This window comes from Hyperolius riggenbachi, chromosome 4, assembly GCF_040937935.1.
Source record: "Hyperolius riggenbachi isolate aHypRig1 chromosome 4, aHypRig1.pri, whole genome shotgun sequence".
NCBI classification, from domain to species: Eukaryota; Metazoa; Chordata; class Amphibia; order Anura; family Hyperoliidae; genus Hyperolius; species Hyperolius riggenbachi.
In genome coordinates, this window is record NC_090649.1 from 306,810,727 (window position 1) to 306,827,721 (window position 16,995).

A 16,995-nucleotide genomic window follows, 5' to 3' on the forward strand; every position below is an offset into this window, starting at 1 on the left:
GGGAGGTGACGACGGACCCGTCGTTGCCTGCAGTCCGGCGTGTATACGGACCTTAAGGTTAGGCACCAGCAGGGGGGACTTAAGGAGCAACTGTCGCGAAAATCTTAACATTTAACCACTTGATGACTGAGGTTTTTTTTTTCCTTTTGGACCAGAGAAATTTTCACCTGTCAGCGCTCCTGCCTTTCTTTCACCAATAACGTAATTACTACTAATCACAGCGTAATGATCTATATCTTGCTTTTCTCACCACCAATTAGGCTTTCTTTGGGAGGCACAGTATGCTAAGAATTGTTTTATCCAAAATGCATTTTAACCTGAATAATAAGAAAAAAAAAATTGAAAAATTCATTATTTCTCAGTTTTTGGCCATTATAGCGTTCAAATAAAATGTTCTACTGTGGATAAAAAAGTCAGACATTTTATTTTCCCGTATGTCCCCTGGTTATTGCAACGTTTAAAAAATTTCCCTAGTACAATGTATGGCGCCAATATTTTATTTGGAAATAAAGTTTTTGCGTCCATCACTAATTACAAGCCCATAAATTAAAAATGAATAGTAATATACCGCCTTGACATAAATCTTAAAAAAAAGTTCAGTCCCTAAGGTAACTACTTATATTTTTTTTTAATGTAAATCCCCCCCCCCCCCAATATAAAAAAAAGTGTGTATTATGGGAGGGTGTGGGAGGGAAATAGTTAATTATAAAAGTCAGTGTGAGGATTTTTATAAAATAAAAATGAATTTTGGTGTAATTTACTATTTGGCCACAATATGTACTCAGTTATTTCCGACTCACCTACGTAAGCACGTGAATCGAAAGTAATGCAAGGCAGTGTAACAACATGAAGATACAATGAATGCCAGCGTCTCCTAGACGCCAGTATTCATTGAATCGGGGACTTAGAATTATGAATGGGAACTGCGGTCCCATTCATTCAAGTGCCCGCTAAGCGGCAGTGCGCACGCTAGGGCTGCATGCCGCTGTAGACTTGTATTCACTGTAAACTTTGCAGGGCCGTGAATGTTCTGCACGGCGTGCAACAAGTAGTTAAAACACATACAAATAACTAGTATGTTTCATCCTGAGTAAAATGAGCCATATACTACTTTTCTCCTATGTTGCTGTCACTTACAGTAGGTAGTAGAAATCTAACATTACCAACAGGTTTTGGGCTAGTCCATCTCTCCATAGGGGTTTCTCAGCATGACCTTTATTCTTTATAAAGACAATCCCTGAAAAAGATTTATACGAAGATGCTGACCAGCCTCCCTGCTCACCGTACACAGTTGGACGGAGCAACTGCCATTCACTAAGTGCATTTTAAAAATAAAGAAATCCCTGTGAACCCCCATGAGGTGATGTGTCGGTTCTGTCAGAATTCTACTACCTACTGTAAGTGACAGCAACGTAGGAGAAAATTAATTTATGGCTCATTTTACTCTGGAAGAAACGTACTTCTTAATTGTATATGTTTACACATATTTTAAATTATAAGATTTTCATGACAGAGGTCCTTTAAAGAGAATCTGTACTCTGAAATTCTTACAATAAAAAGCATACCATTCTATTCATTATGTGCTCCTGGTCCCCTCTGTGCTGTTTCTGCCATTCTCTGCTGCAAACCTGGCTTGTAATTGCCAGTTTTAGGCAGTGTTTACAAACAAACTAACCAGCTTCTAATAGGCTCAGCTAAGCAGAGTGTGTTAGTCACACAGAGCCTGCAGGGGGTGTGTACAGCTTCTAGCTAATCACAAGCAGCCCTGCACATTCCAGTCTGACTGCCTCAGCCTGACTGTGCCGACTATAGAGAGAAGATTAGATCATATAACAGAGATAACACAGCTACTGTGCAATTAGGAAAAGCTGCAGTAAGCCAGACCACATTAGAAAAGGCATAGGAACTTATAGCATAGAAGAAATAAAGATAAACAATTTGTTACAGAGTCTCTTTAAGGTTAGGCATCACCAGGGGGGTCTTAGGGTTAGGCACCACCGAGGGGTCTTAGGGTTAGGCACTGCCAGGGAGGTCTTAGGGTTAGGCACCATCAGGGGAGGGGTCTGTGTGAGAGTAGGGAGAGGTTAGGTTATAGTTAGGTTCAACATTATTGGTAAATTTACCGATAACCAGGGGCGGACTGACCATTCGGGCATGGACAGAGGGCCCGTGGTCGGGAGGGCCCGCCAGAGCACCCTGAGCAGGAGGGGAGCAGCCATTGAAAGGGAGCAATGGGGAAGGGCGGACGTCTCTTCCCTCCCTTCCCTCACCTTGGGACCCCCCTTCCTGGCTCTCCCCTCCAGAATATTGAAGTGTTGGCAGGCACAGCAGCTGACAGCGGGCGGAGACTTACCGCTGTACAGCCGGAGGAGGGAGTGCTGATCTGTGCGCCGCAAGTCAGATCTACGCAAGACCTGACTTGCGGCACACAGAGCAGCGCCTCCTCCGGTGGCTGTACAGCGGTAAGTCTCCGCCCGCTGTCAGCCGCTGCGCCCGCCCACACTTCAATATTCCGGAGGGGAGAGCAAGGAAGGGGGGCCCCAAGGTGAGGAAAGGGACGTCCGCCCTTCCCCGCTGTACCCCATCGCTCCCTTTCACTGGCTGCTCCCCTCCTTGGGACACCTACAGACCTGGCTATACTGGGGGACCTATACAGCTGACTACATATACTGGGGACACCTACTGACCTGGCTATACTGGGGGCACCTATACAGCTGACTACATATACTGGAAACACCTACAGACCTGGCTATACTGGGGGACCTATACAGCTGACTACATATACTGGGGACACCTATACAGCTGACTACATATACTGGGGAGACCTACAGACCTGGCTATACTGGGGGCACCTATACAGCTGACTACATATACTGGGGACACCTACAGACCTGGCTATACTGGGGGCACCTATACAGCTGACTACATATACTGGGGACACCTATACAGCTGACTACATATACTGGGGACACCTACAGACCTGGCTATACTGGGGGACCTATACAGCTGACTACATATACTGGAGACACCTACAGACCTGGCTATACTGGGGGCACCTATGCAGCTGACTACATATACTGGGGGCACCCATACAGCTGACTACATATACTGGGGACACCTACAGACCTGGCTATACTGGGGACACCTATACAGCTGACTACATATACTGGGGACACCTACAGACCTGGCTATACTGGGGGCACCTATACAGCTGACTACATATACTGGGGACACCTACAGACCTGGCTATACTGGGGGCACCTATACAGCTGACTACATATACTGGGGGCACCTATACAGCTGACTACATATACTGGGGACACCTACAGACCTGGCTATACTGGGGGACCTATACAGCTGACTACATATACTGGAGACACCTACAGACCTGGCTATACTGGGGGCACCTATGCAGCTGACTACATATACTGGGGGCACCCATACAGCTGACTACATATACTGGGGACACCTACAGACCTGGCTATACTGGGGACACCTATACAGCTGACTACATATACTGGGGACACCTACAGACCTGGCTATACTGGGGGCACCTATACAGCTGACTACATATACTGGGGACACCTACAGACCTGGCTATACTGGGGGCACCTATACAGCTGACTACATATACTGGGGGCACCTATACAGCTGACTACATATACTGGGGACATCTACAGACCTGGCTATACTGGGGGCACCTATACAGCCGACTACATATACTGGGGACACCTACAGACCTGGCTATACTGGGGGGACGTATACAGCTGACTACATATACTGGGGACACCTACAGACCTGTCTATACTGGGGGACCTATACAGCTGACTACATATACTGGGGGCACCTATAGACCTGGATACCTGCACTGGGAAAACCTATAGACCTGGTTACTTCCACTGGGGATACCCTTTGACCTGGGGGCAGCTATTTTGGGGGAACTGCTGCCAGATTAACTATTTTTGTGGAACTGCTGCTGCCAGATTAAGTGTATTTTGGGAAACAGCTGCCAGATTATGTGTATTTTTGGGTGAACCGCTGCCAGATTGTGTGTAATGGGGGAACCACTGCTTCCAGATTATGTGTATTTTGGGGGAACCACTGCTGTCAGATTACATGTATTTTCGGTGATCCGCTGCCAGACTACGCATATTTTGGGGAGCCACTGCCAAATTATGTGTATTATTATCTGTATTTTGGAGGAACCTCTGCCAAATTGCATGGATTTTTGGTGAAATGCTGTCAGATTACATGTATTTTGGGGGGGAAACACTACGGCAGAGTTCAAACTTCCCCGGCAGACCTTTTACACCACTGCTAAGGTCATGTATATTTTGCCCTACACATGACCACGCCCACATTCTGTTGCATGACCACACCCATTTTTTGGCGTGGCGCAGGTTTTTTTTATCAGTGTAACATATCTGTTGTCAGTAAATTATTATATCTTAGTCTGTAAAAAAAATAACGTGAAAGGTGGGAAACACTGGTATGGGGGCCCCATAATCTATTGCCCGGGGGCCCCATGAGTTGTCAGTCCACCCCTGCCGATAACGTAATACCGCAATTAAATTGTTATTTATCGTTTTTGTTATTTAACGTTGTGCTTAAATTGTTATTTACTGATATTGTTAGTAATATCGTTATTTAACGCCATGACTAAATTAGCTTGCGACTTTATCAAATGTATGCACCAAATATGTCCCCCAATAGTACTCTGAACAAATGGCACAGGAACATGGGTTAGCACTTTATAGGTAGTGCACATAGTACCTGCACTGAATCATTTAAGCTGCTGGCATCTGTACCTGCACTAGCTATATGGTGATCATGCTACCCTTCCCGTTGTCATACCCGAGTTATAGTACTTGCAAAGAATTAATGAAGTTAGTCACTTGTGAACTGCAGTTTGGACTTGAGTTTGACACACATGGTCTAAAGTTAACAGGACAGATTTGTACTATGCCCGACCATTGTAGGACTCAAGACTCACAGAAGCTGCTGAGTGATGCACTGAATCTATCAAAATCTGAAATACAAGTTTTGGGTGGATTCACTTTCCCTTTCCCCTTTTATGTATTCTGTGACGTTTGTTATTTGCTTTCCTGTTCATAGCATATATACCTACCTTTGAAAACTCTGTAGTATGCACATGGATATACTTGTCACTAAACAATACAATGTGAAAAAGTACAAATGACAACATAGTGCTGTCTGTGTTGCAATACAATTACACCTGGTTGATAATTGTTATGCAATTTACATGGTTCCATATTTTTGAGCCAACTGAAATAAACCACAGTTAACTTTTTGCACACATCCTGATCCCAAAGTTGGAAGAAAGCACTACCAGCCAAAATCAACAGAATCCAGAAAGAACAAGGTTTAATGAATATGACTCCAGGGTTACTCTGCTCCATATGTAAATACGGTCATCTGTCTGATGTAAATTTAACTGTAATTTATAATCATATCTTCTGTGTACTCATGAGTAAGCGCCTTGGGAACAGAGAGGCTTTATAAAGATACTTTGTTGAGACGAGAGCACACTTTCTGGCTATCTTCCAAAAAAGCCATGCATGAATAAGTACAGGATTTTAAAGCCCAAGTTCACCTTTTACACATATTTTACCTGTAACATATCAGCTGTGCCTTTTATATGTTTACTATTATATTTACAGCAATCCTGGAATTCGCTTTCATTCACCTATTGCCATCTGTAGAACACAGCCTACATATCTAAATAGTATTGTTTCGCTACTGCATAAAGCCATCTGATCTAACTGTCAGAGCTGCAGAATGTACCATCTCTGTTCTGTGGGAGATCCCATCTTAACTTCTGCATTTCTGAGCATTTCTGAAAATGACTTCCCCTGCACAGCTTATGCTACAATACTAACATCTGACACTAATAAAGTGAAAAGTTATCTCTGCTTCTATGCTTAGCTAGAAGTGATGTATTTGTGCTAGAGGGGTACAGCAAGGCCAAGCAGTCAGCTACCAGTATTAACACTCACAGCTATTATGAGAGGAATCCAGTTATAGCTTTTTGCAAATGTGTTCCCTAGTTCAGGTGCAATCACCTGGTTCCTGCTTAAAGAGTAACTGTCAGGCTGCAAAAGCTAATTTAAACCTCTATTCTATTAACAGTTTAGAAGGAAGCCAAAAAGGCAATACTGAAGTTAAAAATCTCTCTTACTTTTGATGTGTGCTGAACAGCAAGGCTGTTAGACCCAAGCTCTTAAAAGGACGAGAGGCCGCATACCATACTGCAAAGCATTCTGGGGCCCTCCCCTCGGCTGCTAGTGAGAAGTTACAGGCTCAAGTTACAACAGCGTGTAATGCAGTCCAGCTCACAGCACTGAAAAATCTCCGGGCAGAGTATACTGCACGAGTCCGCTATTGTTCCTAGCCACATGGCTAATTAATATTCACTGCACAGTAGTGTCTTTTTTCTGAGTCGAATCATCAGGAAGCAGGGAGGACATGACAACACATTTAGGTTCACAGGAGACAGACAAACATGGAACCTGCCATGAGCTGTCAGGAGCATCATTCTCTGCAAATACTATATAAAAATTCTGTGAAATCCAAACGTGGACAGTGAAATGCATATGTAATGTAAGTACAGCCAATCTTTAGCTACTGATATATGTGTTTTTTTTTCTCTGAGACCTTATACCTAACAGTTCCTCTTTAACACCTTATCCCTGCTGAAGACCTACCTGCCCTGGTTCATGCATTTGTATTCTCCCGCCTGGACTACTGCAATGCCTTGTTCATCGGATCTACAGATAAGGTTCTGCGCCCCTTACAACTAGTACAGAATGCTGCAGCCAGACCCCTAGCCAATGCCCCCCGCAGCTCACACCTCACCCCAGTACTGCAAACTCTTCACTGGTTGCCAGTAAAATGGAGAATCCATTTTAGGATCTGCCTGCTGACATTCAAGGCTCTAAACCACATGGGACTCAAATACATAGCAGATCTATTGGAACGTTATGCCCCTCCACGCACCCTCCGCTCTGCCAACAAGATGAAGCTGGTTATTCCCAGGATACACTTAATGTTTGGTTCTTGGGCCTTCTCCTATGCAGCCCCTACTCTATGGAACTCACTTCCACAATCAGTGCGAGAGGCTCCTTCTCTGGACAGCTTAAAAAAAAAAAAAAAAAAAAAAAAAAAAGGTAAAAACTCACCTCTTTCCCCGAGCCTTTGAGACTGCATAATGCAGGGTCACAGCGCTTTGAGTCCCCAGGGAGAAAAGCGCTATAGAAATATTATTGTTACTATTATCTGCATGAATAATGTGAATTTATTTAGCTATCAGCTTAACATAGATGAGATGTCAAATCACTAAAGGCTCATACACACATCAGACCATAGTCTTTGGAAAATGAAAGATCACAGACCAATCTTACCACCCTTCATGTAGTATGAGAGCCATACTCTACACAGTCTATTCTATGGAGCTGAACTCCCCATCAGACAGAAATCTTTGCAAGATGCTGCACACAAAGATGCTGCACACACAGATGCTGTACACATGCAACAGATCAGTATCTGCAAAAGATCTGTTACTACCAAAGATCCGTTCCTGCAAAATGCATTCATAGTCTATGATATCTGCAGATCATCATACACACCTTGTTTAACAGACATTTATCTGCAGATCAGATCCACCAGGATGGATTTTCAGATCTGCAGATGATTGTCTGATCTGCAGATGAATGTCCGTTAAACAAGGTGTGTATGATGATCTGCAGATCTCATAGACTATGAATGCAATTTGCAGGAACGGATCTTTGGCAGATACTGATCTTTTGTGTCTGTACAGCATCTGTGTGTGCAGCATCTTGAAAAGATTTTTTTCTGATGGGGAGTTCAGCTCCATAGAATAGACTGTGTAGGTATGGCTCTCATACTACATGGAAGGGGGTAAAATTGGTCTGTGATCTTTCATTTTCAAAAGACTATGGTCTGATGTGTGTATGTGGCCTTAGGCTGGGTTTTCACATCCATTTCCAAAACGGACATGGCACCTGTGCTGATGCAAATTCTTATCAGAATCGCTATGCATTGTGCGGAAAACTGAAGCAGGCAGCATTTCCTTTCCCCGCACTGGATTTGGATAGACCCTTATAAATGAGAGAGGACCCAAGTCTCTTCCTCTGTACTGATATTTGCTTATCCTACATACCCTTTAATACTTCATGCAACCATGCAAAACAGCTGTTTAAAGTGTCCACCCCTCTATGCCTATTTGCCTGGGCACCATGTAATCAATAGCGCTTGTGTAATGACTCCTCTGTCTGCATAGCCAATAAAATGCAGACTATCATCCAGGCTGGTGCCTTCTCAGTATTCAGTCTACATAGCCCATGCCTCTAAAGGAGAAAAAATACAAAGCACAGCAGGAAGGAGTCAGTGCTCCTGGTATATAAACAGTAATGGCTTTATATGCTATTTATATTTTATTAAAAAGCTTAGAATCTTAGGTGGGCAGCAGTGGGACAGTTTCTCTACCCATGAACCTGCCCAAAATACCAGTGAAGGCAGCACAGCAGGTTGCAAGTGACACTCCTCATCTGCATCTTCAAACCAATACAACAAAATTGTTGACAACCTTATGGAAAAAAAAACTTAACAAGACACAGAAAATTTATAACGTGCTTTACTCCTAATGGACTTAAAAGCATCAGAGCTGCAGTCACTAGAGCAGTGGTCCTCAAATTAAGGCCCGCGGGCCGAATGTGGCCCCCTGAGGCTTTTTTACCGGCCCCCCACACACACAATGTCAGCTACATCTTCAAATATTGGTGGTCCGCATATAGAATGAAGCCAGAAAGCAGTAATTCGCTGGTTTCAAATTAAATTCCACATCAGGTGACACTGTTGTCCAATTGGACTGCAGGTTGTCACCTGGGTATGCTTCACTGGCTGGCCCACAAAGACCTCTACATCATTTTATGTATACTCCTGCCCCCCAGCAGTCTGAAGTATGTTGACCAGGCCCTCGACCTAAAACATTTGGGGACCCCTGCACTAGAGTGTTCTCTATAGGCAGTAGCAGTGTTAGGGAGTCTCGCCCAAGGTCTCCTAATGAATAGGTGCTGGCTTAGTGAACAGGAAGAGCCGAGATTCGAGTCCTGGGCCCATATGCAATTAACTTTTTCACCTCTCTCCTAGGAGATACTGTAACTTTCATTTTCTCTTTATGTTAAACTTTCAGCATTTTACAATTGAAAAAGCACTCCAAAGTTGGTGAAAAAGTACTATCAAATTTATTTTACCTGTTTTCTTGCTTGCTGGTTGTAACGATCGGTGTAACACAGAGAGGGTCTGATTACCGGTGATCTGCAGTATCACTGAGAATGCAGAATATACCCGATTATTGATGATCTGCAGTATCACCGATAATCAGATATATCTTCTAACCTCTGGACACCTGAGAGATGAGAGTGTTTGGTGCAACAGTAATACTTTGAGGAAAGCACCCATGGGATGGGTGCTAGAAAGTAGGGGTAACTTATGGATCAGCTTCCTTCCACAGGCCTGATGCTCCCCAAGGGGTGGAGCCAGGCTGAGATAGTGGGAAGGACAGAACGTGAGTGACACCAAGGAGAAGTGTCACTGACAGATCTGTGAACTATCTCCTAACAGGAGAGATAGTTCTCGAGGTCGGACAAGCCAGGTCGTTAACACACGGACAGATACAGTACAGAGACAGTAGGCAAGTACAGAATCCAGAGACAAGCCGAGTATCGGCAACAGAGAATCAGAAAGGCAAAGGTACAAAATCAGAGATCAGGAGAATGGTCAAGAATGCAGAAAGTCATAACAGGTAATCAACAATGCCTAGACTTGAGTGTGAGCTCCAAGATTCTCACACTCCGGGAACTAGACTAGATAATACAAATAATACAGGTGGTACAGAATTCCTAGACTAAGGTGTGAGTTCCGTGGCCGTCAACACCTTGGAAACTGGTCTAGATAACAATACAGATAATAACAGAATTCCTAGGCTAAGGTGTGAGCTCTGTTTGGAATGGACGTCCCAACCAACACCTCAATATATATGTACAAAATAGATTTTAAATTGAATATTGTTCATGACTCAGAGTGGTCTGGCTATCAATTAGTACAGTGAAAAGAAGGAAGCAGAACCCATCTGCGATCCAAAGCACTCAATGAGTCATGTAGTTATCAAAAAATAAGAAAATATTAATTAAAAAACACTAAATCACAAGCATTAATATCCATACATATGTGGGCATGTAAAAAAGCATGGGTTAATAACGGTCTGAAAGCCAACGCAGCTCAAACATGGCTGCCTGTGGATAAAACAGTTGCCTCTATGGTTGTAATAGTAATCTATGCATCTCTTCCAAAGCATAAGGACTGTGAATATATAGCTGTAGCGGTATTGGATCAGATTTTCCAGTAGTTGGTATATAGAGTTTATAAATAACTATGGATGGTTTAAGGTAATTGACTCAGGTGCAGACCAGAATGTCCTGCTGCCAGTGTAAACCAGAGATCAAATATTGTATGCAGATCACAGATGTCCAATCGCAACATCCAGGAGCTCCATGATCATCAACACCTTCGAAACTGACTAATAAACACAGATACTGACAAGGTCTGAGTGCTACCACGTAGTGATCGCAACAGCAGACACCAGATGAATGACCAGCACCCAGTATATATATACACTAGCGCTCACCAGCGCCTCCCCTAAGTGCTGGACCAATGGAAGTTACTGAAATTGTCAGCTGACCAGCTTGGTCAGCTGACCCTGTTCTGACTGCCATAAAGGCCCTGCCTCTCTGCGTGCGCATCCTCCTAAACCAGTGTGGACTATCAGTCCCAGCCACACCAGTCATGTGTTGTAATGTTTCTGCTGAGTTGGATGTGGAAATCGCCGCACCGCTGTCAGTGCGTGCCGCGTTTTCTCCGCATTCCGCATTACTGAGAGGAGCAGGCCTATGCGAGCAACTTTCCGCATTGGACGCGGAATCCGCCGTCCTGTTAGAGCATGCGGCGGTTTCTCCGCGCTCCGACTGCGCGCAAGCTGCCATGTTGAACGCGGAGTCAGCCGCCTCACCTTGAGTATTGGCGGCTTTTCCGCGTTTTCTCACACTGGTGTCTTAAAAGGCATTTTATGAAGGTGTGAAAATATCACCTAGGAGAAAACTCAGGAGAAAAAAAGTGAATTGCATATAGGCCCTGGCCTCCTGTGTCAGAGGCAGAGCCTTTAAAGAGACACTGAAGCGAAAAAAAAAATTATATTATGATTTGTATGTTTAGCACAGCTAAGAAATAAAACATTAAGATCAGATACATCAGTGTAATTGTTTCCAGTACAGGAAGAGTTAAGAAACTCCAGCTGTTATCTCTATGCAAAAAAGCCATTAATCTCTACGACTTTCAAAGTCGTGGAGAGGGCTGTCTTTTGACTTTTATTATCTCAACTGTAAGTGAACAGTTTTCTTTTTCTCTGCCAGAGGAGAGGTCATTAGTTCACAGACTGCTCTGAAAGAATCATTTTAAATGCTGAGTGTTGTGTAATCTGCACATATTAGAGAATGATGCAATGTTAGAAAACACACTATATACCTGAAAATAAAAATATGAGAATATTTTCTTTGCTGCTAATCTTCTAGTAATTATTCATAGTACACAACCAATTCATTATATCATATATATTTTTCGCTTCAGTGTCTCTTTAACCAGTACACTATCCAGACACTCATTTTTGTTCTGGTCTGGCATTTAAATGCAACCTTGTATATTGGTGTACACTACTGTCTGTATTATTATTATGTACCCCGTATTAGTTTCTTACTTTGTACAGTGCCACGGAATATGTTGGCGCTTCATAAATCAATAATAATAATAATAATAACCTCTGGCAGTGAAATTCTTGTATCATCTCATTATTATAATACTAATGTGCAAATGTAAACTGTAGTTAAAGAGTTTAGTAAAACATACCTTCTGCGTCAAAACAAAGTGTGTTGATGAAACTTTTATGACCATCAAACTCTTGTAGAAGCTGGCCATTGATCTCCTTTACTTTAACATTCCACACTCTTATCACAGAATCATAGCATCCAGTCACCACCAGACCATCAGACAGTGGGTGGAACTTTGCTGTGTACACAAAGGTTGGGTGAGGTAATACTTTGACAGCAGATACAGCTTCCACAGTAGCTCTCCACAATCTGTAGCATAAGCAGAAATACCCATGTTATATTGCTTAAATCAGACTTGAAAGAACATGTGACATGATGAGATAAACATACTGTAGATACATATTGAACTAGTCCCACTACGAAATGGTCTGAAGTCACTTTCTGATTTTCTGCACAGAGTGTTAAAATAGTGCTATTATCTATTTAAATAAGCTTGTTAAATTCAGCCAGTGTTCCTGAAAAGTAAATAGAAGGTGTTCCCCATATTCTGTGAAGTAGGTCATTTGGGGGCCAGCTATCGGCTGGTAATATGGTTGCCAGAGAGACAGTAATGTTAATTGTGACTATAGCATCACCCAGTGTAGAGTCTGGTGCCTGTGGTGCAGTTTATAAATGAAATTTCCCAGCAAGTAATAGCTGTGGAAGGCGGAGCAGATATCGGCGGAGGGCCACTTTAGCAGCAGAGACTGCAGCGCAGATATCAGTGGGTGGATAGGTTAAAGTTAGGAATAGGTAGAGTGAGGGGTTAGTGTGAGAACTAGTTTAGGTAAGGTGATAGTAGAATATCAGTAAAATAACAGATATTCTGCTACCGTATCCAGGGGCATTTCTAGTCTTTTTGTCACTACAGGCAAGAAGTCCTGTCGTCGAAGTGGTTAAGATGCAACTGCTACCATCTACTATAAGATTCAACCTGCTACCATCTACAAAAATCAAACAACTTTCAGGAGTGTCATAAAAATATTAGGTAATTGGTAGTGGATCAGTGAACACACTGCTACATCATGATGTGCTCCTAGGGTGAACCGCGAGAACGAGCATCATCTGGTGGCTTTATTAGTAGTGCTAGACATCAAGTGTGCAGTGTAAAACATCAATTAACACTCTCCAATCTGCATGTTACTGAGAATGATGATGTTTAAGGGGTTGCGGTCTCTTATTGTTAAAGAATTATGCAGTGGTCTAAACTGATAAAGAGTATAAACACTTACAACAGGATATACACATACAATAATGGATATTCAATACATAGGATATACATATAACATGATTGTCATACACACCTGACTGTAGCATCAGATGAAGCAGAAAGTAAGAGTTGGTCATTGCTAGACCAACAAAGATCATAAACAACGTTGAGATGGCCAAGGAGCTCCCTTATATACTGTCCAGAAGGGATTTCATAAACTAAAAGAACATACAAATTATTACCATACACAGAAGAAAAAGAACACTTAAAACAGAATGATTACATGATTCCTAAATGAAAGACAAAATATTAATAACTGGCAGATTACCAAAGCACACTTTCACATCTTATCAATAAAATGCCTATTTACCCACCAGAAAGCAAGAAAATACACAGAATCATCTAAACAGCAGATGCAGTGCGAGTTAAATTGCCTGCCACAAGATAAATGTTACGCGTGTATCGGCAAAGTAGCGTGCGTTCTTAAGAAGAATGTGCTCCTTGTCAATTACGCACGCTAGTGCGGCACCACGATCGCGATATTTGACTAGCGTGGCCACTACTACATCAATTAACACAGTATCGGCTGCACTAGTCAAGTTTCGCTGTCGTCGTGCTGCACTAGCACGCATAATTGACAAGGAGCGTGCGCAGCTTAAGAACGCATGCTATGCTGCCGGTAATGCGCATAGCATGCACAACATTTACCTCGGGGTAGACAATTTAACTTGCGCTGCACAGCGTAATATATTGGGTGATGAATTAACCTCATTGTGATCTACTTTTTGGTACTTTAATTGCAGAGGGCTGAAAAGTTATTTTAAACAGGAGATGAAAAATTATCTTCTAGGAGAAAACTTATGAGAAATAGCGAATTGTATTATGTCCAATATGCACAATAGGTTTCCCTTTCAACCTGGCTTCACCTTCAGTGAACCAGTTTTCCCTTTAAAGCTTCTTAAACCCAAAGTATACCAGTGCAGGTACCTACAGGCATTCATAGAATCCATAGTGCCCAGGGACTACTGACATGCAGAGCATATGGATGAGCAAAAACCAACCTGATTTGCAGACTCAAGTTACGCATCCCTTTTCCTGATCCTAGTAAGGCTGTGTATTACAATAACTGGCTTATATCAAGATTCAGGAAGAGAGAGGAGGATCAGGGTGATTGTATATGTTGGGAATGGTAGTCTTTAACTCTGCTATCAGCTTACTGGTGTGTAGATTGTGGTCTCCAATACTGAAAAACTATATACAAAGCAGGACTAAAAGAGCAGTGACTGATGCTTGTGACAGGCTATACTTCATAAATCCCTCACCTAGAGCAAACAAGTAGTTTAGGTGCCATGTCTCTCCTGATATACAAACATTTCCTTTCCTAGAATGTCTTATGCTCAGATGATCAATATTAAAGCCAAGCACTAATATCACCAGAAGCAAGATATGCAACAGTAGTCTCCATACCTCTCTCATTGTGTTACACGACAATAAAGTGCTTAAATAATGATATGTTTACTTTAATAACACTACACTGCACTACATAGTAACAGACATAACTACTGAAATTAATTGCAGCTTACATTAAAAAGACTTGTTCAGCACACAATAGAGCTGTAATGTATAGAAATCTAGATATGCGGCACTACACTGTCATCTAGTGGTCACAGAATATTCGGGAAAACAAACTACTTTTGTCAGACACTTCATGAACAAATTGCCTTTGTTTAAGCTATGCAAACAGAGTGTACTAATGCCCTGTAGTTTATCAGCCACATAAAATTGTATGTTTAAATTACTAGCTTATTTCTTTATATTAAATATACACATTTTTCTTATGTGCACTGTAGGCAAGAGTACTACATGGCAAGCCAAGGCATTATTGAGAGATTTCTTGGTTCTGCAGTTAAGTGCTGATGCATTCAATACAAATCAAATTTCTGGTGGAAGTAAACAATACTTCTGGCTCCACAGTGACAGGGAAGTGTGGCAATGGGCACATGGGTTGCACGGTCTGACGACCGTTTTGCTAAAAATGTTGCTTCTTTTGATGCCGAAAGTGCACCAAGCCAAGATTGTGTTTTAGTGAATCATATAATATGCAAGATGATAAGGGTGCCCATTCAATACTCCATTTTTCGGGATCGACATCCAGCTGATTAAATCATATGGTCTGAACCTGCCAAATTTCAATGCCGCAACATTTCCACCCGATCAATTGTTTCGATTGGTTTATGTCTGAAATCGTTCAAAAGGATCAGTCAGGTATGCTGGAAAATCTCAGTTACAAATGCGTGGTCAGGAGCGCGGTGGTAACTGTCTGATTTTTCCACAACCAACGGACCTCTGAGCGGTCTCACCCCAAGTGTATATGTGTCGTCCCCCCCCCCTCCCACCGGCCCATGGTGAGTGTTGCATGCTCACCTGTCACGCCGCCACAATTTCTCACTTAGTGTCTTGTCCGGTGTCTTTTTGAAATGCTACTGTGAGCGCCTGTACCATGTGACACTGCCGCACGCACTGACGTCACAACATGCACCGGCATCACATGGTGCAGGTACTCACAGTGGCAATAAAAAAAAAAATTAAAAAGATGCGGGACACTAGAGGAGGGTGTGAGACATTTGAGCATGCAACACACAACATGTGCCAGAGGGGAGGGGACACACATACTCTTGAAATCTATTGGGAACCTGTCCACAGGTGTATAGCCACGTTAATTGTTGTATACGTTATCAGTGTATGAAGACTCAGTGGAAAAAGTTTACAAAGTCATTGGATTAGGTATGGCTTTTAGACTGCTGTAGAGATGAAAATTAGTGCCCATACTTTATAAGCACTGAAACTAGACAAAGTTGTGCTGTTCTGAATGTTTGCAATGTATATCAGATAATGCCATGACCGCGCTAAACTAGGGGTTACTACAACATGTGACAATGCATGCTTTGTCTACTATGATATAGCCACCAACACTGCAAAACAGGTCTAGAAGTCATTCATCAAAACATAAAGGGGTTTTCCTATCTGAATACACTTGCTTTATTGTTCCTCATCACTCCATGTGTCTTCAATGTGTACAATAGGAAGGAAGAGGGAGAAAAAAAACAACTGGGCATTTTGCCTGGGAATACCAAGTTAACCCTTTCATTTCTTGCAGGAAAAGGTAGAACCCTCTAAGTAGAAGCAAACAAATAACAGCTGCTAGGCTAAATTAAAAAATAAAAAAATCACTGAAAAGGGTTGTGAAGAATACAGGGTTAAAAACATATCCTAGGGAAACATATCTAATAATGCTTGATTTGGTTGCTATTAGTTTAAGATAACCCTAAAAAAAAATAGACAATTACGCCTCATACAGATGTATGAAGCATGTCGCCCAGAAAAATTTGGGACTAGATCCCTCAGGGAACACTGCAGGGGAGAGGTGGTACAGACACATAAAAACACCATATGGGAGAGGGAAGGGACACCAGATATAGTGTATAAGAGGGAGGAGGGACCACTAGACAGTAGGGAAACACCCTATGGGAGAGGGAAGGGACACCAGGTATGCTTTACGACAGGGGGGGGGGGGGGGGCACTAGACAGTAGGGAAACACCATATGGGAGAGGGAAGGGACACCAGGTATGCTATATGACAGAGGGGGGGTACAGTAGGGAAACACCATATGGGAGAGGGAAGGGACACCAGGTATGCTATATGACAGAGGGGGGGGGGGGTACAGTAGGGAAACACCATATGGGAGAGGGAAGGGACACCAGGTATGCTATATGACAGAGGGGGAGGGGTACAGTAGGGAAACACCGTATGGGAGAGGGAAGGGACAC

The 16,995-nt window shown here is 42.7% G+C and overlaps 1 protein-coding gene across 5 annotated transcripts in view; it reads right to left on the bottom strand.

Moving 5' to 3' along the window:
• The window catches only part of AHI1 (Abelson helper integration site 1), a 359,799-nt gene that overhangs the window by 292,900 nt on the left and 49,904 nt on the right, over positions 1-16,995 (bottom strand). For all 5 annotated transcript variants that reach the window (XM_068231620.1, XM_068231621.1, XM_068231622.1 and 2 more), the window contains 2 exons: positions 13,262-13,385; positions 11,998-12,227 (listed from right to left, as the gene is read on the bottom strand). In XM_068231620.1, the coding sequence (XP_068087721.1) occupies positions 11,998-12,227; positions 13,262-13,385 (354 nt within the window). The remainder of the gene's footprint in view (positions 1-11,997; positions 12,228-13,261; positions 13,386-16,995) is intronic.